General features: G+C 32.4%; 2 protein-coding genes, 1 long non-coding RNA gene and 1 pseudogene across 3 annotated transcripts; 1 reads left to right on the top strand and 3 right to left on the bottom strand.

The window, feature by feature from the left end:
- Positions 1-1,047: 1,047 nt before the first annotated feature.
- Positions 1,048-4,173, bottom strand: LOC114418593. The gene is made up of 6 exons (XM_028384023.1): positions 3,706-4,173; positions 3,451-3,583; positions 3,112-3,215; positions 2,647-2,791; positions 2,366-2,506; positions 1,048-1,973 (listed from the first exon to the last, which is right to left on the bottom strand). Exons 1-6 carry the CDS (start codon positions 3,744-3,746, stop codon positions 1,389-1,391), a joined length of 1,149 nt encoding a protein of 382 aa, XP_028239824.1. The 5' UTR covers positions 3,747-4,173; the 3' UTR covers positions 1,048-1,388.
- A 5,215-nt stretch (positions 4,174-9,388) lies between these two features.
- Positions 9,389-11,347, bottom strand: LOC114417690. The gene is made up of 3 exons (XR_003667882.1): positions 11,205-11,347; positions 10,413-10,612; positions 9,389-9,909 (listed from the first exon to the last, which is right to left on the bottom strand). It is a non-coding gene; the product is annotated as an uncharacterized LOC114417690 (long non-coding RNA).
- Positions 11,348-13,044: 1,697 nt separating this feature from the next.
- On the top strand, positions 13,045-15,791 carry LOC114419169 (annotated as a pseudogene).
- Positions 15,792-19,922: 4,131 nt separating this feature from the next.
- LOC114417904 (splicing factor, arginine/serine-rich 19-like) lies at positions 19,923-21,710 on the bottom strand. The gene is made up of 2 exons (XM_028382959.1): positions 21,423-21,710; positions 19,923-20,432 (listed from the first exon to the last, which is right to left on the bottom strand). The coding sequence occupies exons 1-2, from the start codon at positions 21,618-21,620 to the stop codon at positions 20,241-20,243; spliced, it is 390 nt and encodes a 129-aa protein (XP_028238760.1). The 5' UTR covers positions 21,621-21,710; the 3' UTR covers positions 19,923-20,240.
- Positions 21,711-22,180: the final 470 nt, after the last annotated feature.

The raw sequence follows: 22,180 nt of genomic DNA, 5'->3' as shown, positions 1-22,180 counted from the left end.
GAGGAAAACAATCTATGGACAATTGAGGAAGACAAGGTTACTATGGCCATTTTGAAAATTTGGGAGGTGAGGGAAGCAAACAGCAAGGTGCAGGAAGCAAATAGGGAGGTACATGAAGCAAAAGCCAGAACTAGAAAGGGTGTCTAGCCCGTCAAAAGGCAAGAGAAGGATTTTGGATGTTTAACTATTGATATATTCTGTTAAGAGATATCAGTTATTTTAATAGATTTTAGGCTGTGTTCGAATGTGCAGGCAGAAATAAAAGATCGAAGATGGAAATGAGGTGGTGCAGTTTAAAATTTTCATCCTTCCTGTTGTAGTAAAATCGATTTTTAAGGCAAAAAAAAAAAATTGATATAAAAAATCAATTTCTAATTTTTTTTATACGTCAAAAAATCATTTTTTATAAAAAAAATCATTTCTCACATTTTTCTCTTAAATCAAACAACATAACATATCATCTTAATTTTACTCCATTTCTCTTTTTTCAAATTATTTCTCTCTTATATTTTCATGTACTTCATTTCTTTCCTCTAAATCAAACACCTACCTAGATAGTCTCATCTAGGGAATATCCTGGGTTAAAAGAAGCTACAAATGCATGCACTTTTCTTTGTTAAACCCACTTCAAATTTAAAGTCAAATTTTGAAAAGATACTGCATTTCTCATACTCGTATGTAAAATGTTGTCTAGCCCCTAACACGTTATTAAATGCATGTCCGAATTTCTCGCATATAACCATTTTATCCGTGCATGTAATCTGACATTTACCTTAGCGGAAATTACATATCCTAATGAAAAAAAGAAAGGCAGTTTTTTTTTTATTACTGGAAATTGAATTCGAGCACCAGAAATTTACAATAACTCACTCAGATTGTCCAACTGAATTAACTCTTTGATAATAAAAAGGCAATACCGAAGCTGAAAGTTGTTAACTCCGAGAAAAGATCTTCTGCATTTCTTTCATTATTATGATTTTACGGAGGCACAATAGATACTTTCTCCTATAGAGAGGCACAATAACAACAACAACAACAAAAATAGAGAGAGGAAATGGAGTTTGAATTTCTTGCAATATATATAACTTTAAATCCTAAAATTCTTATGTACACATATAGGAACTAGTCCCCGAGGGTGACCCTATAATCTGACATCATTAAGCTATACAATAATGTGATTTGAATCCTAAACATGATATATAGATAATGAATCATAGAAACTATCTTAAATGTCTACATATGCTGAGACAGGACATAAAAAAATGACCTAGATCACATAAATTCCCGTGACTGCCAACATAAAAGGATAATCAAACCAAATCAAACCAAACAATAATGAGAATGAGAAAGTTCTATCTGATGCTGGTGCTAGTGAAGCTGTAAGTTTCTTATCTTTGTCTGAGAGCTAAAAGACGAGCTCTCAAATCATCATAATCGGGTAGATTTGGATGCACACGCCATGAACCACCACCGCGAATTCCTGATTCTAAGGAAATTGTTCGTGTATGCCCCTTTGATGTTTCCACTGCAGTTGTTGGCTCAGAAGAAAGAGATTTTCCTCTGACATGTGATGTTGTACGCCTTCTGTTTTGGCCAGTATCATGATCTGGTTGTTGAGAAGGATAAGGTTTTCCTTTGCCTGATTTCATTCCACCAGCCTCAGAATGTGTTGTTTTCTTTGAATTGCTTTCACCTGTGTTGGTCTTTTGTTTGAGGTATGGGGGTGGAATGATCCAATAGGAAGAAATTGGCCTCTTAGTTTCAGCTTCATCCTCAGAAAAGCTTCCCAATGAACTTGAACTACTACCCTTTCTGCCATCATGGGATGACAGCTCTGTACTTGTTTCATCATCACTACTATTTTGGTGTATCAATGAGTCATCATTGAAATCTTTCCTTCCAAGAGGTAGGGTGTCTGTGTCTTTTTCTTTCCCTTTAGATGTATTGAAGTCTCCCCCGGGATTAGGCCTCTCCTGCAATCAGTAGCATTGAAATTCATATATTATTATTGGTCACTGGTCAGCCCATGTATTATTCAATGATAGTTATCGAAGATTATCGACAAGTTATCCAAACCCGTCTTTATTATTGGAGAAATTATTACATGGTCTAGGACAACCACGCGATCATAGTCTGATCAATTTTCACGTGACATAACTTTGTTTTTCAGTTTACATAGAAGAGTTGATAAGACTCAATTATGTGTCACATGATCGAATCCACAGTGGTACAAGACTGTAATGATTTCTTTTATCTTTGAGGATTATAATATATTAATCTAACTACCAGTTCAAATTCATATTGTTGCTTAAACAAACGCTCTATTGAGTACATAGCAAACAAGTCAATTATTCTAAAGACTTACTTCACATAATGACGATTGTGTATAAAGTATTTGCCTCAGAGCATTGTCATTCCACTCTACAGAGAACTCTTGTGCTATATCATATAGTAGTCCAATCTTCATTTCTCTCGTAGGCGGATCTCGCCTCAGCTTCTCAACAAACTGAGGAAAAGTTATTATTTAAGTTAGCTTTAAAAACAAAAGATGGCCTGAAGAAAAATATTTTTTCTTAGTAATCAACGACAAAAAGAGTTGCAATTTATGAAGGAGCATGTGTTATAAGAATGGAGTCGTTGATTTACCTCTTTATTAATACAAGGTTCAAGAGAATTCCCAAATTTCTCAGTAAATAATGTTCTGAGGTTACGCAATTCTGGCAGATCACCGAATCTTGCTGCAGCATACATCAATGATGGCACAGCTTCCTTGCATTCATCAGGGCAATCCCTATTCAATAAGATTTAAAAATTGTCAAGATAAACTCCTGTTATTACTTTGTAGCTAAAGACAAGAAAATGCATAATAGAAGTCATAGAAAACCCCTAAATACCATTAGTTTAGTTTCATTAATCTTTTGGAGAATGTGACAAAATTTAGAGCATCTGCTTTGTCATTGAAAACTGCATAACGCAGGTTCGTTATGCTAACAGTGATTCAACAGGTGAATAGTTGATTAAAAATAGAGAAAATAGCATATGCTATTTTGTGCATGTATGGGACGTGAGTAAAACAGAACAATATTCTAGTGCATATGTAGAGAAACATACTTCTGCTTAGTTAGGTCTTCAACATGATCTGATATGCATCCTACAAACTTTTCAACGAGTTCATAGCAGGACAACATGTTTTGCTCGAACAGAAGCCGTTCAGCCTGCTTCAAACACAAAGAGTCAACATCTGTTGTAACTTGAACAACATACAACACTATGCCATATGCATAAAACGGGTTGACACAAAAATTCTACCAATTTTTTTTTAGAGGTTTACGTAAAATTGATTGCATCTCAGATTACATCTTTCATAGAAAGTGAACCATCTAATGAAATTATGAAATGAGTAATTGAGTATACATCTGCAAAATTCAAAAACTGCAATGAAAATCTTACCCTTATATATGCATCGTAGTCAAGGCCACTCTTAAGAAGCTCGGCAATGTCACTCTTCATTAACTTCTGCTCCGCTTTCTTCCTATTCTGTATAATCTCTAGCCGAGTCTTCATAAACTTCACGTAGGACAAGCTTTTTTTTTCAAAGTGAAATACAACACAAAATTAGATAGAAAGAAGAGAAAAAAAAAACTTGTTACAAAGAAAAAGCAGAGAGGATTAGGAAGAGTAGCAGCGTCTAGGTTAGTGTTGTACCATTTTGAATAGAACCTGGGCTTCAATAGCCACCGAAACATTTGTGTCCGAGAATCTGAAAAGACCAAGTTTGTTGAAAAGGGAAAATGGCTTTTGTTGGGTATCTTAGATGCTATGTTCTGGTTAAATATAACTTAAAATATAGAATGAAGATCAAGTTACTCCAAGAATCAAAATTGAGGAGGCCTTAAAGAAAAGAAATGGAGAAACTCCTCACGAGAGGTAAAATCAGAAACCACACTAAGAAAGAGACCACAAAAAACCACCCAAGGAGCTAGGAAATCTAGAGAGAAAAAGGGTGTGAGTAATAAGCAAGCAACAAAGGGTATTTGAAGTCTGCAACATAAACCAATTAAAATGTTGTGAAACTATGATTATAAGCCTTATATATGTGGGGCTCGTATTTAGGATGATGTGGTTAATGATGGAACTTCGAAGATTGTCGAGCAAGAAAAGAAACCCAAATGTGAGATCAACAAGACAGTGGTAGATTGGTAATAAAAGGGTCTTAAGTGGAAGGTGTTTTTACAGTTAAATGGAGGCTGTGAGAAAAATAAAGAGTTAGGAAGTTAGCTGTCAATTTCGTGCTCTCTGCGAAATGCATGTGCATAAGAAAAGGGAAAAGGAAACAGCTTTTATAAAGTGGCATTTTTCTATTCTATTTTGGGTGACAGTTATCAGATAGATAAAATGGCATTGCTCCAGCGTTGGAAATTATTTACTAGTATACTAATGCTAATAAAAGAAGAGCAATTTGGATAGCATGGTTCTTGTTAATCTACTTATGTACTATTGATAAACATCTACTTCTGTTTTATTTTACAAAATATGTATCCATCAACTCAGAGGGAAAAGGCCTATAAATACCTATAGTGATATATTAAGTACACTCATGTTCGATGGGAGCAATAAATAAGTATATCCATCGATTGAAAATGTGTAATAGATAGTCCAAAGCTGGCCGGAGTTTATGGCATACATAGAGCTAATTTATCAACTTTATTTTAAGTTTTGGTCATGAACTATTAATTATGTTGAAAATTAACAACAAGACTACACTTTCCAAAGCTGTAAGAAGACATTATTAAAATTAATGGATTGTATGTTTGTTATCATGGTTAAGGCTTCCAACTTGATAATCTTTTTCCTTTGGAACTAAACCACAATCATAATGTAACACTAAGGTATTATACACAACTCTACGTATCATATCATATATGAAATATACTACTTAATTAGAAATGTAATTGTAAACATTACACAGATAAATGTGAAATATTACTAAAGGTATTATACACAAGAAACACAACTGTGTATCATTTCGGTTATTTAAAAGTTTTTGGCCTCTTTTAACTTGATTGCTGGCTGTCTCCGGGGAGGGATTCAGAAAGTGACGTATAATAAAAGACGTCACAAGCATTGGCGACGTTGTTGTTGGCGTAAAGTTGAGGCAGAAATGTGGGGCAGGGACACGTATGGTTCATTCATTGATTGAATCAAATATTATTTATTTCTTGTTCAGTAATTAAACAATATAATATTCATAATGGCATGGGAAAAAAAATGTCACAAAGTAACATAAGCGGTGAACGAGTTACGTTTGCGTGCTCATTCATTTGAGAGAGAAATCCGAGTCAACTTGCGTGACGACCCCATCGCTGAAAAGATGCTTAATTACAATTTACAACACACTTTCTAAAAAACAGGCACAGGCGCGTGACCCTTGGCTTGATCCTTCTTCTTTTATTCTTAAATTTTTGCTTATTATGTTCCTTTTTTAATGTTCACTTAATCACTTTGCTTAGTGGCCAAGAATACTCAGGCTTTCTCTCACACATGAGGCCCATAACTAATAATACAAATCTCAAAAGCGTTCGAACTTTTGGGCATGACTTGAGGTTACGTTGTTATGAGGTTCTGCTAGGGGTATACATACTAAATGATGGCTTATCAACTTGTCACATGAATACATGCATTAAATGGAACAGCTTCTACTAATTAAAACTGGTTCTCGGTCACTTTATACACAAATCTTGGACGCCAAGTAACAAAGTTCAAGCAATATATTCTTATGCCAGCTGGGATATGATGGAGACAATTCCTGTGGCCAGAAAACTGCAGCTGTAACTTGCTGTTATTTTTCAAATAATAAATAATATGAGCTTAAAGGGTACAAGTCTGATCTTTGTGCGTTTGTAATTAAGGAGTATGAGTTTTTTCGTTTATTATTACTTTAAAGATATGTGAGACAATTGGAAACCTGAGATGTGTCAACATAACATTACTCTTATGCATTATTCGGTCGTATGTATGAATTTTAATAATGTGAAAATCTTGAAAGATATAACAGGATTTGCTGAAATGAATTCAGAATAACATATAAGGCAGAAGACTTGATCAAGTAAAACTATTAAAATTAATTAATGAATAAATAGGATTAAATATAACAGTTTCAAAAAATTATGGATAGATCGATTAAAAAATTCTTATCTCAAGAGTTCACATGAGCTCAAGACTTTGTTACTTAAAACTTTTGAAATACACTTAAAATAGAGAAAAAAATGATATGCCCTGTCTAATTATTTTTTTTATAAAATTATTCAATCATAAATAATAAATTTATTAATTTTTAAAATAATCATCTTAAAATAATTTAAACGATAATTTATTATTAAATAACAATATAAAATTATTTTATTTTTCTTGCATAAACATTAAACTCCTTAAAATATCCTACAAAAAGTTACAAAATATAAATGATGGAGTGCATGACAGCATTAGAAAATGTTTTTCATTAACTTTCAATAAAATTCATACCAAAAGAACTTTTCAGATGCAAATATATTAAAAATATATATATATTAGAGAATGCGTTACTACTACTTATTTTTAGTCAGATTGTGTGCATCAAATAAAAAATGGTAGTGGTGTTACTAGAACTAGCATGAATCCCTCAAAATCATGCATACACTAGCTTCTTAACCTTTCCCATTAATGCTAATTAACTAGGTACACATGTTCGGTCAAGTTTCAAAGTAGTAATTAATTCTCTGCCAAATGGAAAATAAAATCAACGAACACTTATGCAGATTTTTTATGTAGTTAAGAAAACATGTGGTACCGGTCGTAGGTGGGTATTATAACATAAGAATGAATGAAGATACTTTAGGTATGTTAGATGTAAGAAGGTAATGCTACTGGTAGAACCAGAAAATAGTTTGGTTAATTAATTAGCTCGCCTCCTATACTCCAAAGTCCAAATGGAATCTCTGCTACGGTCAAAAAGGAGAGTCTAGCTAGGGAATGTTTTTAGCCTTCTGCAAATTTAAGCGTATTATAATGCCACTGCCGAATAATAAACATAATTTTTGCTGCTAAAGATCAAATTGAGAGCTGGTTTCAACAATTTAGAAAGTTAGGTTTTAGACTAGTCAAATAGTCAGCTCCTTTGTGAGTAAAGTTCTCAAATGACAAGCTGGCAGTGGGTTGGTTCTCAACATATATTAATATTATTTGAAGCACATTTAATATGACTTATAGTGAGTTGTTTATGCCTAGTAAAAGATTTTGTTGCTGGTAAGTTGAAAAATTGTAAAAGAGATGCAATCACTCAGTGAAACTGATAATTGGAAATCATACTTTAATTTTCCTTATATCTACCATACCACGTGATTTCAATATTTTGGCTACCTATTCACTCACACTTAATTTTTTTCTAAAAAAATAAACCCTGATGTCAACGTATCATAAATCTATAATAAAAATGTATACATTCTTCGATTTTGATTGTTAAAAATATTTAGTAGCTAGCAATACTTCTTTCTTTTCATATAATTTACTCTTAACTTTGGAGGGGGTGAGAAAATTACGTGTTAAGATTTAAGTTAAATACTTTTACTCAAATTTTTACTCATTAAAACTACCTCACCTACAGTATGTAAATAAAAAGAAAAACATGAGATGCATGTGAGTCCCACTAATAATGAGGGGTTACTAATTAATATTTGATTTTTTTTGCTATGGTTTTTTTTAGAGAGAGAGAGAGAACTAGATATTACTAGTTAGAGTAGAGACTTGAACCATAAGCTAATCTAATCTTAACTTACCGATAAACTTATTTTATTTTTCCATTCTATAAGTACTAATGGACAAGATTATCAAACCATGATTTTTAAAATAAATTTTGCAAACGGACCCTTAATATCATTAAATATTGCCATGTAGTAATCAGATCTTATTTTACCTAGGTATCCCGTTTTAAAATTGAAAGATTAGTTGATTGATTTTGATGCTCATATGAAGAGATGATAGCGCACAGTCTTGCCATCATGGCCATCTCACCTGGACTTAACGATGCTCACAATTTGGCCCATATAGCCACATATATTTGTTGGGCTAAAAGTACTGTTTATTAATTTATTCAGTGTTTTCCTGTTTGGGGACAATTACTTCCTGCATTCCATTTTTTTCCGCACCCCATACCAAGCTAAACGGACAAAAACACCCTTTAGGACTACTTTTTGGGTTCTGGAACAACTCTTCGTAAGCCTACATATATTTAGGAGTACTATTTTTTGGGTTTCGGAATAGAAAATCCGGAATATAGAGCAAGAACTTATCCTTACGAAACACACTATCCGGGATTATGTTTTTATAATTGTAGATTAAGTTATTCGGAACTATGTTTACATAATTCTGGATTAATTGTTTCAGAATTATAATATTTTTATAATTATAAATATTTAAATTTGTGCATTCATTTATTACATTTATGGATATTAATTTTTTTTAAAAAAATAGTTAAAACAAAATAATATTTCTATAATTATAAGTATTTAAATTTGTACATTCATTTACTACATTTATGGGCATTAATTTTTTTAAAATAAATATTCGTATTCAAAGTATAATTCATTAGCATTAAATGATTTAAGGTTAAATAGGAAATGGCTTAGTTATAATAATGAAGAATTTTCAATGACACATTAAATAATCAAATATAGATTATGAAAAGCCTCTCATTTGAAAAATGCATAAATCATTATAATCATGAAGATTTTTCAAAGACCCATTAAACAACATTAATTATTTAATGTGTTTTTAAATGAGAAGTTTTTTTTATTTTATTGTTTAATGTATCATTAAAAATTCTTTATATATAACTAATATATTTCATTTTCAATCTTAGATTGTTTAATTCTAATGAATTTCAATAATTGAGAAGTCTTCAATCATGCAATTCTTAATAAATTTTCAAACATGAGGGTAAAGGGAGTGTGTTTTAAATAGTGTATAAAAAAAATGTCTAATTAGCATATTTGTCATGACGATAAATTTGACTATGAATTTATGCAGAATTAGGTTTCACATTAATACTTTTTAAATTCTCATCCACGTGAAATATGGTAGTTCTAGTTAGTTAGTTACGCACATCTGGGTCTAGATCTTTTTGACTTACGATGGACTCATGTTTGTTGGGCTACTAAATTAATACCCTCTCCACCAAAGAAAAATAAACTAAAATTCCATGACTAATCATTCAATGTAAATAACAATTTGAATATTTAAAATTTAAGTCTATTTTTTGTGGTATTTTAATTCTAGAATTTAGAAGGTACGTCATAGCGATCGAGATGTATTTGTTGTCACGAAAATTCAGTTGGATCATAGCCAAGGTAACTGCTAGTTGTAAATTCATTGAAAACATCAATCTTGAACATTGTTTCAACAATAGAAACGTACAATTCTAACACTAAAATGTTATTAAACTTTGTTTCTTTGAACCCCCCAAAAAAATAGAGATGAAAAAGATAAAATTGTGATAAGGGAAATTCAACATCAACGAATGTGCCTCAAACATCATCTACATTTAAGACACTGCTACCATACTTGCCTCAAAAAGTACACGCATTAAATTGGTTCCCTCAACAACTCCATGTACCAATTTAACTATTCAAGTACTTTACTAAACACCTGCACCTGACATGCTATTGCTATCTACCAAACGCACCTGAGCATAGTGGTGAGAAAATGGAAGAAATGGTTTTCTCGGTGAAGAAATTCACGTCGCACTAATCGACCCAAGTTAAGATTGCGGGGAAGCAAATTGCCGTAATATAGAATTGTTGTGAGAGTGGATGTAGGTTCACACACTAGTGCTGTTGCCAGCTCCACCAGTGAACGCAGCATCAGAGGCATTAGAATCTGCACAAGTAAACTCTAAGATAATTCCAAAGAAATAAAGAAAGAGAAGGGAATTGTCCTAAGTACAAGCTATCATCATCATCTATATATAAGCATGATGCTGCAGAATTCCAAAATGGTACTAACAGAATTCGGAAATGGCAATAACAGAAAGTAGCTAACAATCAGACAAGCATATTCTATCCTAGCAAATGATATCTTGCCAACTCAGCAACTTTCTAACAGAATTAGTTAACGAAATCCTTTAGGTGCTTGGGCCTTTCACTATCAAGTTCTTGGACCATAGTCCTCTTTCTATCCATCAGTTCCCATGATATATAACATTCTCACATACTATATCCTCATATTCTTATAAAATAGTAATGACATTGTTAACAACATTAACTTTGCTAATGCTAGTATGTTAACTAGCTAAGCATTAATTCAATATAGAAACAGAGAAACATCCAACAAATCAACATGCTTCTGACCATATGTGTTAAACATAGAGAGAGGGAGCATACCATGGTTATTATAGTGTCTTACTGGTGAGGATTCATGTTTGTAATGATGATGAAGTGAAAAGAAGAAGAGAAGACAGAAAGAGAGAAATTGATTCCAATGCAATTAACTACTGATCTGATCTGCTGATGTGTGTGTGTGTCTAGCTGCTCACTCAGACCAACCCTTCAAAGTTGTCTCAGTGTGCTGCAAACTGTAAAAACTGCAAATGATGCTTAGGTAATGAGATGGGATGAGATGTCCAAAATATATATGAGTAATCATACACAAACATCTTATCATTTTAAACATTCTTTCAATATCTTTTATTTTTCTTTTGTTGTTATATCATAAATTTTATCATAATTATATTATTTTTTTCATTATTCTTTCGCTCTCTTGGGTGTTAAATAGTACAATGGTGTTCATTTAACAATTTTTAATATATACAAACAAGAACGACTCTGACTTGAAATAAGTGCTACCAACTTTGGGCCTTGTTGCTTCCAACATCGGGCTTATCGACATCTCACCTTGGAAAGAAACAAAAACAATATTTTTTTTGTCAATTATACTCCTGAAAATTAGAATTCTTAACTGAGGGTGAGTGAAATTCTCCTCTCTTCACTCTTTCAATGAGAAATACTTAACACTTAGCTCATTTTCATATAAATAATTAGTCAAAAATACTATTGTACTATATGACAAAAGGAAAAGAAATCTACAAAACATAGGAAATAAAATGTAAAAGATTAATATTATTTAATGACTTGTATAATATTTTTTTAAAATATGTGTAAGAATAAAGTCTTTACTTGTATTAATTTTTAAAGAATGGCCTTGGAGACTCCGAAGTTATTGAGACCAGTGCCATACTGCCAAGGCATGAAAGATGAAACTGTTGTCCATATTCCGTCGATCACTAGTTTTTCTTTTATTTGCTTGTTTGTACTTGTACTTTGCATGCACTTTTAGACCATTGAAACAAGAAAAAAATGAAAACATATAGTCTCCATAATTATGGATCTTAATATGAAAGGTTTATTTTATTTCAAATATATGAGAAAACCGTGGGTGCATACTACATAGTTTACATATTAAGATGAAGAGTCAAACTGATGACCAAAGAGAAAAGATGAAGAGGCGAAAAAGGCATGGATTGGACACATGGTTTACTGGTTTAGTGATAAAAACTGTATGCTCTATGTTGCGATTCCTCATAACAAACAACCACGTAGGATCTAGGAGCGCCCATTGCATTTAGAATCAATTACTACCATAAGAGAGGCTGTTTTTACGGCAGTGGATTTTGTTCACATAATTAGTAATTGAAGAAGTATGCTATTGTTTTCACTATTTTAATCTACATCTGCATTAGAGAAATTATTAGTTAGTCTTGGACCACCACTTGATTTATGATCCCAATTATTTTTATTTGATATGTAATGTGTTATTAATTTCATCTTCATTTTATTTTTCAAATTTGGTCCAGTACTATTTTCATTATTTGTTAAATTAACATCTAATATTTAATGAAAACTTTAACATGATAATTTACTACATTATCACGTCAATATATTCATTTAATGATGAATGTTAAGTTAACAATAAATAAAAATTACACAAGCAAAATAGTAGGAATCAAATTCGCGAACAAAGAAATAGAGACAATTTGATAAAAAAAATTAAAAAAGTCTAAAAATACAATTAAGTCAAATTGGGAAAAAAAGTATCGTGGAATGAACAGTAAAATAATATTGAATCTCCATCCACAGTTATGGTATAGTGGATTAACTCTTTGTGCTAACTAATTTTCACAAAAGATAAATCTAACATGTGTTCACGACTTGACGTAACACTCTACTATAGTGTTGTATTAGTATTTTTGTTAAATATTAAATGTAAATTAGCAAACGAATCAATATTGTACCATTAAAATAGTAAAAAACAAATTTACGAAAAGATAGAGGCAAATTTATTAAAATAAAACATAAATATACAATTAAGTCAAATAAAAAATATCATAGAATAAAAAATAACAAGTTGTTTATGTTGGAATCTCCATCCTTATTGTGGTATTGTGGATTAACTCATCGTCGCAAAAGATAAACGTCAGAAGTCAATATTCTATTATCATTTATCAACATCTGTGTGAAACTTTTTTTTCTTCTTTTTCATAGAGTAAAAAATGGTTTAGTTCCTATTATGGATGACATAAGAAGGTGTAATTGTGTCTATAATAGTTTATGTTACGTTTCGTTTAACAATTTTTTGCCTCATCAATATCAAGTATGTATAATATTTATACAAATACAACTCTCGAATTTTATTTATTTATTTAAAATATAGTTAACTCACTTTAAAAATTGATCATATACCCCCTTTTTGGTCCTGCTCTGATTTTGGTAACATTGGGCTTGGTGTTAAGGGCTTTTTACAGTAGCTTGGTGTTTGGAGGCCTGGTGCTCAATGGGCCCGACTGGTTTGGAGTACCATCGATAATGGATTGGTGGAAATAAAACGCATGACCTGTTAACATCATTACCTACCTTATTTGAAAATTATAATGTGTAACAAGTCAATGGTGAAACTTTGAATATTTTAGATGATATAAGTCTCGTCATAGGTAACAAAATAATAATGGATTGAAGCAAAATGACTAGGTTTCTTTATCCTTCCTCTATACAACTCCTTCTCTTCCTAGTCACAGCCCTCATCCTACCAAACATTACTTACGCTGATGGCATTGCCATTTATTTGGGTCAAAACAGTGAGCAGGGAAGCTTGATAGAAACATGTGAAACTGGGAACTACTCCATTGTAAACATAGCATTCCTTTACAAGTTTGGAAACTGCTATGGACAATTGCTTTTAAATTGCCACAGACATTAGAAACTGCCAAAAGCAAGGGATAAAGGTAATGCTATCAATAGGAGGTGCAAGTTTCAGTTATTCTCTTACTTCTTATGATGATGCTAAAACTGTTTCTGATTATTTATGGCACAATTTCCTGGGTGGCAACTCATCTTCACGATCACTAGGAGATGCCATATTAGATTGCATAGATTTTGCAATAGGGGGTTCCACATCCACACTATATTGGGAAGACCTTCCACATCACCTTAAGTTACATAGCACAACAAGAAAAAAAGTATACTTAACCTCAATGCCTATTTCCGGATAGTGGCACTTGACAAAGCCCTTCAGACAAGACTTTTTTATTATGTTTGGGTACAATTCTACAATAATCACATCTGTCAATATAACGAAGGTAACATTGATAATTTTTTTAAGGCATGGAACCATTGGACAACGTCAGTAAAAGTAGGAAAAATATTTTTGGGGTTGCCTGCATCTCCAATGGCAACTGTAAGTGGCTATATTCCGGTTGGTGTGTTGACTTTTGAAATTCTTGGTGTGATTAGAATGTCTTCTAATTATGGAAGGATAATGCTTTGGTCGAGGTATGATGATAAAAAGAGTGGATATAGTAAAATGATTTGAAATCATACAATCAATTTCATAACTTTTTGTCTGTTTATGCCACAGGAAACAAGTGGTGGATATGGTTTATCATTAGTGTTGGAGCAACTGTTGCAATACCTTTTTTCTGCTACCTGTACTTTGTTTTAAGGAGACAATACAAAGCTAAAGGTAATTTCTTAAAGAAATTTGTGTATAGATATTATAAGCTTTGTCATGATTTATAACTTAAACTGTATTTTCTTTTTTTTTTCATTAGTGGATAGAAAAATGAGGCAAATGAAATTGCTGACTGAAGTTGGAGGCAATGTAATGGGAATTTATGGAAAAGCCAACAAGAAAGATGGGAAGACAACAAATGAGATTGAAGTATTCAATTTAGAAAATATCATTGCTGCCACAAACAATTTCTCTCCAGATTAATAAGCTAGGAGAGGGTGGTTTTGGTCCTGTCTATAAGGTAATTCCATATACTAAAGTTGAAACTATCTTGATATGCATCTGATACCGTGATAAATTCAGGGAAACTTAATTGATGGGCAAGAAATCGCAATAAAAAGACTTTTGTAGAAGTTCAGGCCAAGGGCTAACAGAGTTCAAGAATGAAGCTAAGCTATTAGCCATGCTCCAACACACTAATCTTGTGAGGCTTTTGGGATTTTGCATCCAAAGAGATGAAAGAATACTAGTCTATGAGTAAATGTCCAACAAGAGCCTGGACTTGAATTTGTTCGGTAGGTCATCCTTTCTATCTTAATAAACTGGATTTGATGAACTTATGGTCTAATGACAAATATTATTCTTACTTTTAAGCAGATGAAAGTAGAAAGCGTGCTAGATTGGAAAAAACGCCACAACATCATTGAAGGCATTGCTCAAGGACTTGTTTATTTACACAAATATTCAAGACTAAAGGTGATATACATCGAGACTTGAAGGCAAGTAATATATTGCTTGATAAAGGAATGAATCCAAAATATCCGACTTTGGCATGGCTAAAAATTTGGATTGAAAGGGTCTGAAGATAACACAAACAGAGTTGTAGGAAGATAGTGAGTAAAACAACTAATTTACTTTAGTATTGTCTACAAGACTTATAACTCTCTTCAAAGTTCAAATACTAAAAGTCAAACTTTTTTTTTTCCTTTTCAGTGGTTACATGTCTCTAGAGTATGCAATCAATGGTGTTGTGCCGGTCAAAACAGATGTATATGGCTCTGGTGTTTTGCTACTTGAGATTCTTAAGTGGGATGAAGAATAATAATTGTATCCACTCAAATCAATCAATCTCATAGGACATGTAAGTTCCACAAATAACTAGATCATCAAATTTAATTTTTAACTTAACTATCTTTTTGGATGTTGGCATTCTTTTAGGCTTGGCAAATATGGAATAAAGGTAGAGCTTTAGAATTGTTAGATCCATCATTGAATAAATCATACATTTCCGATGAAGTACTGAGGTATATTCATATTGGACTAATGTGCGTACAAGATCATGTGACAGACAGACCAACCATGCAAGATGTTGTTTCGTTCCTATCAAACAATAGCGCCCAACTTGGTCAACCAAAGCAGCTAACATTCTTCTTGCATGTGATAGTGGAAGAGCCAAGGTTGCCTAATAGCAACCAAGAAAGTTTTTCCTTGAACGTTGTATCAATTTCCACTATTTATGGTTGATGAATATTCCATCATCGATACATTTAGACGAGTGGGCTAAAACAAATGTATGTACACTTCAATTTCTGTAAACTAATTCATGAGATTTCTGTTCCTACAACTATAAACTTACACTTTTGGTAAAGTTGTAGTATACTACTGGGATTCTCGATGTTAGATTGTTTTTTGAATGATGCGTTGTAAACTATACTTCATTGTATTTCTATTATTGTCATTTTTCAAATTTGCTTCACGAATTCGATCTTCACTAGTTTAATCATGCAATTTTAATTTCTCTCTTTACTTGACATCTAATATTCAATGGAAATACAAACACAACACTATAATACTATAATGCACATCCACATTAGTACTTGGCTCTCACATAAACATTTTTGTGAAATATTATATATCAAGTTAACTAATGAATTAAAATTGAACAATTGAAATAATGGAGATTAAATAGATGGAAAAAAAATAAATATTTAATGAAACTAACAGTTGAAATAACTAAAAATATAAAATAATAGAAAAAAAAATAAAATTATAATTTATTTAAAAAGAGTAGTCAGAAAAATTACATAAATATATTAAAAAATAAAATAAAAAATATAAAAAAATTAAAAATTAAAAATTCATGTTCTAAAAAATACTATTTCAAATAATATTTTAAAAAACACTTGAAGCTAGCATTTTTTTTACCAAATAAGTAAAATAAATATTTTTAACTAATAAAAATAACTTAAAACTAGCTGCAATAACTTACATAACCCAAACTCAATAAATATTATTCTTATGATAACAGATCTTTTCTTCAAAATATTATTCTTATAGTTATACTATTATCATCAAATTCAAATTCAAAGTAAATTAAATATTTTTATAATAATTTAATTCAGTAACAATATAATAAAATTATTTTATTTTAAAAATCAAATAATTACAGTTAAAATACAAAAAATAAGAGTATTAGAAAAAGAATTTAAATTACACTTATCGTACTTTATTCAGTTACGAATAATTTTACGAAATCCGAAAATTCAGTGACGCCTATCCTATATATATATATTCGTACTATATAAGGAATCGAATGGGAGGAAGAATAATTGTGAGGCGAGGGTAAGGTCGCGTTGTGTTGCGTCGTGTCGTGCGCTGTTCCTCTGTTTCTCGTTTTTGTGTTCAGACCGAACCCTAGCTCCGCATCGCAACCATGTCGACCAAGCAAGGTATCGTTTTTCTTCTTTCTACATCTTCAGACTCTTGATTTCGATCATTTAATTGATTTGAAACCTGAAATTCAGATCTGTTGATAAAGACTAAGATTCTTTGGTTTGCAATTTATCTGATCGATTTCTTTTTTCCCTCTTTGGGACTTTTAGGTGGAAAAGCTAAGCCTTTGAAGAAACCCAAGTCTGATAAGAAGGATTACGACGAGGTATCTCGTTGAAATCCCCTTTGGAGTTATCTTGTTTTTTTTAATATTTTATTTATCGTGGTCAAAGATTAGAATTTCCATGCTTGATGGACTTCGGTTTTAGAATTGGCAATAAGTTTAAGGAAGAGATAACACAGGATTGAGATCTTTAGGCTTGGTTGAATTATTGGGTGTTTTCAATATGAAACTTTGCAAAGGTTTACTACAAATTCATTTAATTTATATTGCTACTATTCTGGCTGCTGCAATGTCTATTGAAGAATCGGAAAATTTTAATTTTGCATTTATCTAAAATAAATTGTCAAGTTAGGTTTTGGTAACAGTGTTCTTTCTCTCTCTTTTCACCCCTTGTTTGCACTGCAGGTTAGGTTTTCACCCGGGCTTTCAGTTTCTAACTCGTTATCTATTTGTCCATTTGTTCTATTGTTTCCATGTTGCATTCTGCAGAAGCAAACATAACTAACCAACTGGGGTCACTCTAGGAAGTACCTATTTTGTAGGATTAGGAAGAAAGGGAGAGATATAATGTTATGTTTGTTTTCGTGCATTTTCTTTTTGTTTCAAGTGACAGGATTCAATTGTTTTGGCATTGTAATTATGTTGATGATAGTAAGCTCACAGTCATATGGGTCTATGTTAGAAAGGGTAAGAGGAGTATAGAGGAATCGATGTTCTTTTAACAACTGTCCAACTGATAGTAACATGTGTGGTCTGTGTAACAACTAAAATGAAGGGGTGGGATATAAATATTTTACTTTGAGAGCCAAGGGGGTGTTTGGTTTATATAAATGGAAAAGAAGTGATTGAGAATTGAGAGCAGAGGGGAGATGTAGGCAGTCATTTTGGGTAGGGAGACTGCAAGACCCTCCCCGAACCTGTTTTATCTTTCCTGTTTTTGTTTTAGAATGGTTTCTTAAGTATTTGTTTATTCACTTTGTTGTGAAATTTTGGTTTTGACCATGATCAACATATGGTTAATTCTTGTTGGTTTTACACAAACAAAACTTCTGAGTCTGGTTATGACCTTGCAATTTATTTGTAGATTGATGTGGCTAACATTCAGAAGAAAAAGGAAGAGGAGAAGGTTAGATATTGTATTGTAACTTAGTACATACTATGATCTTTTCTAATAATAATGACCTTATTTATACTTAATCCTTACTTGCACTGAACAGGCGCTAAAGGAGTTGAAAGCCAAGGCGCAACAGAAGGGAAGCTTTGGAGGTTCTGGGCTCAAGAAAAGTGGAAAGAAATAAGGGCTCTTTATCATGATTGTATGCATTCAATATTGAGCCCTGTAATTACAGTTGCTACCATGATAACTTCTCTTATTATTGTGGCCTACTTTATTGCTAATGTGTACTGAACTGAGGTATGTCGTGATGTAAGCTGCAATAAGTTAATTGTCTGTAGCTTTATTGTATCCCCTTCATGGGGTTCTGATAATTACATCCTTTTAGTAGTGTTGTGGATTTGGCATAGACTTGTTCAAGTAAATAATGGCATGGCTTGCGAAATTTTATTTGTCAATTCTATTACTATCATCCCTTCTGTTGCGAACTGCCTAACATTTGTCAGTGATTGATATGAATTCTCAAGTCAATACCCAATTGTTTGGATTTGGTTTCTAGGGCAAGCCCTTGCCTCAGTATTTTGCTACGCAGATGTGCCCCTGAAATTCAGCTGCATTGTTCCTTTTAAATTTGCTTAAAATGAAAATATATTGATGCCATATGGTGCGTATGTTGGTTTATATATTAACGTGGGCGGAATGAAATAGAGTGAATTAAATGAAGAGTTGTCGGCATAAATGCCAATTAATTAAAAATCATTATAGGTATTAAATTATTTACCGTTAGATGCTGCTGTAATATTTTAATAATATTGGTATATTTTAATTAATTTTTATTTGAAATAAACTTGAGGCCACCTAATAGGCTAATACCCACTTTTAAGTGAGAAAGTAAATAATTCCCTTTTGATTTTTATTTGCTCATTGCTATTCAAGGTTTAATTAGTTTTTTTTGTTCCGATTTGATTAATTTGTTCAACGAGCGTCACGAGTTGATACCTCTCCCCACTCTCTTACTCACTGACCCACACACAAAAAAAAAGCTCTACATCAAAAGACTCCTGTGCTTTTTATCAAAAATCCAAAAAAGACTCCAGAGCTTATTCCGTCCGTACTTCTTCATCAAGAACGATAGTTGATTTAAGATGGTTCCGTTAAGTAGTTGTCTCGGTGGACAACTAATAGCATATACGAGAAGAATCATGTTATTTATGTGGGTGAGATTGATTGACTTTTAATCTGTTTGGCAAGCAAGACATAGGTTGAAAAAGAAAGGAAGAGGATGGGAGTGATTCAATGGGATTTGTTGAGCTCTTTTATAGTCGTGCTCTTCTTGAAATGGCTGCCCCCTACGTTCTCCAATGTGCATTTTTTTTTCTTGCGAAAATGATTATGCTCGATATTGCATGAGCATGTGCATAATTGATTATTCTTACAAGCATGATCGGTATCAACACTACTATGCTTAGAACTGAACTCGCATGAAAAAATAACCAAGAGTTGGGTGCCAAATGAAAACAAACATAAACTTTGCACCAAGGGAACGTTTGTTACAGACTATTTATTTATTCTAAAAAATACAGCACTGAAAATTTCTCCCATGCTTATTAGCTTTCCAACCGAATATACAATGACTTAAAAATATAAGGATCGCAGTAGCCTACCAAATACAAAATAGTTTTATTTTAAATACCAATATTATCAAATCAATTTAACCATTCAAGCCCGGGTAATTAACTATTTGATATTAATATTAATAGTAATCATTTAATCAACTGACTTAATCAACTTACAGGAAATACAATATACCATTATCCTCTAGGTTAGGTTAAAATCTCCTTTTAAAGAAGAAGCTTCATTTTCCTGTCAATTCACGATGAATAATCCAATAAAAATCGAAATTGCATCTTAAACAATAAATCATGGTCCATCAAAATGATGGTACAGGAGCAAACTAATCGATAAAGTATAGAAAAAATTACTGCCTACAAATATGTCCGTAGCACAAAATTGTTTTTTTTTTCCTTCTTGCATGAGCTAACTCATATAAGGCCACATGGTGCTAGAAAAACTTGTAAGCTAAAATTTCTGACGCTATAGGTATTCATGTGATACCCTTACATTCACTTAATCAATCAGCAGTCTGGCTTGACATATCAAGGATAACTGGAGAAATCAAGACTAGTCATTTACTACACACTATTGCTTTTCTGGCTTGTCTGGCTTATCTGGCTCCTCCTTATCAGGTTCTTGCTCTTCCTCTTTCTTTTCTTCCTCCTCTTCATCCTCTTCTGGAGGATCTGCAGGCAACGGAGGCGGCAAAGGTGTCTTCATTGGACTAAATTGAGGGAATATATCCGGTCTTCGTCCAGGCTTAGGCCTTTCCCACTCCTGTCAGTATATGCATTCAACAATCTATCAACATTTACATTAAATGGCAACAAATTGAGAAGAAAGAGGGTTCACAATCTCACAAGACTAACATTGCCAAAGCCTGAACTTACTGTCAGATCCACCAGATTATGTATTCATTCTACTTAGACAAATCTTTACACCATCAAACTATAATGGATAATCAAAAGGGTGGAAGCTATGAAGTACGGTCTCTAACAGGGTCATCGGATACGGACACTTTGACACGGCTAATATCTAAATATAGGGAAGGGGAACACCGCATACAAACAAAAACAAAGAGATTCTAATGAAATTAAATATAAGTAACATATAACAAAATATCTAAATTGATGGTATATTCATCTTTTTAAACTAACCTTCTATGTTTTTTCAAGTATATTAGTTATGTAAAAGTGACGCCTTAAGTGTTCAAGCCAATGAATATATAATTTTTAAATCAGAAACGTAATAAGAAGTGTTGAACAAGTGTCTAGGTCTGACACGGCAACACTTCGAACAAGGGGTGCTTATTAGGGTGGAAGGGTAGTGCTTGGTATGAAATATGACACATTTACTTCAGGTATGCATCAGAAAATGGTGGCACTTATCAAAGTAGCCTTCACTCACCAAGCCATCAACACACGCGTATGTTCACCATCTCTTAACTACATAACATTCAATGGTACAAACTATATCATCATATATTATTTTATAACAAATTAAGCTTTGATGGTATAATTTGGCACTTTGAAAATACTCCAGAAACAAGCATTGCATCTAAACCGGAGCCAATATTGATTGGTTGATTTTAGTTAGAAGCAAGGAAATGTAATAACAGTAAATCAATTATCCTTCAACAGAGAATTGAGGCAATCAGGCAATAAACATAGCAGGGTGACGGCGAATCCGAATCCAAATTCGCAGCACTTACTGAAAGTAAAATTACAAAAAATAAGCTTAGAATGAATTTGATTAGGGAAACCATACGATGGGGAAATCGAGAGGGGAACGGCGAGTCATCTTCTCCTCGTCGGGAGCCATACGAACGAGGTGCCTCCGAAAGCGTGGAAGGAGGGTGAGAGGTGGTGCATAGTTGGAGGAAGAATAAGGTTTGGGAGATGAAAACGAAGAAGAAGAAGAAGGCGATGTATGAATGGTGTTGAGGCTCACCAAAGCCATGGCCATGCCTGCGACTGCGCAACACCTAATCCTAATCTTTATTTCCCTTCTCTCTGTCTACTTCCTATTTGGCACCAATATTTTTCAATAACATAAAGTCGGTTTTCGTGGCTCGCTCTTTTTTATATATTTTGTGGCTTTTCCCTGCATTTCTATTCAATAAATCAAAGTTTTTCTTTATAAATAAATGCTAACAATAAATTTTTTTTATCTTTTTTTACTTTTTATAACATTTTTGCTTACCCATAGAGAATTGAATATGGTGAGTGCAAAACAAAATGATAAAAAAACAACAACAAATGTATAAAAATGTAAATTGCTACACATCGCTTATTTTAAAATAAACCTTTTTATATACATTTACGCGGCCACAAACATATAGTGAAAAATATTGAAAATAATTAAGGTAATATTTTTACCTTGTTGGTATAATTAAGATAATATTGTTCATTTATATAAACAAATAAATTTTATTCTCTTTTGATTTTTTTTCATTTATAAATAGATTGATTCAGATGTTTGATTCTAATATCAAAATTTATGGGATGACTTTCTTAATCTTGTGT

The sequence above is a fragment of the Glycine soja genome, chromosome 7 (assembly GCF_004193775.1).
Source record: "Glycine soja cultivar W05 chromosome 7, ASM419377v2, whole genome shotgun sequence".
Classification (NCBI taxonomy): Eukaryota; Viridiplantae; Streptophyta; class Magnoliopsida; order Fabales; family Fabaceae; genus Glycine; species Glycine soja.
The sequence above is the reverse complement of the archived record's forward strand: the minus strand, read 5'-3'. Positions and strand labels throughout refer to the sequence as shown.

Coding starts and splice junctions, on each gene's coding strand:
- LOC114418593 (XM_028384023.1), bottom strand. CDS start 3,746: ATGTTTCGGTGGCTATTGAAGCCCAGGTTCTATTCAAAATG. Junction 2,507..2,646: donor AACCTTGTATTAATAAAGAG/GTAAATCAACGA, acceptor ACTTTTCCTCAG/TTTGTTGAGAAGCTGAGGCG. Junction 1,974..2,365: donor CACAATCGTCATTATGTGAA/GTAAGTCTTTAG, acceptor TACTGATTGCAG/GAGAGGCCTAATCCCGGGGG.
- LOC114417904 (XM_028382959.1), bottom strand. CDS start 21,620: ATGGCCATGGCTTTGGTGAGCCTCAACACCATTCATACATCGCCTTCT. Junction 20,433..21,422: donor CCCCTCTCGATTTCCCCATC/GTATGGTTTCCC, acceptor ATATACTGACAG/GAGTGGGAAAGGCCTAAGCC.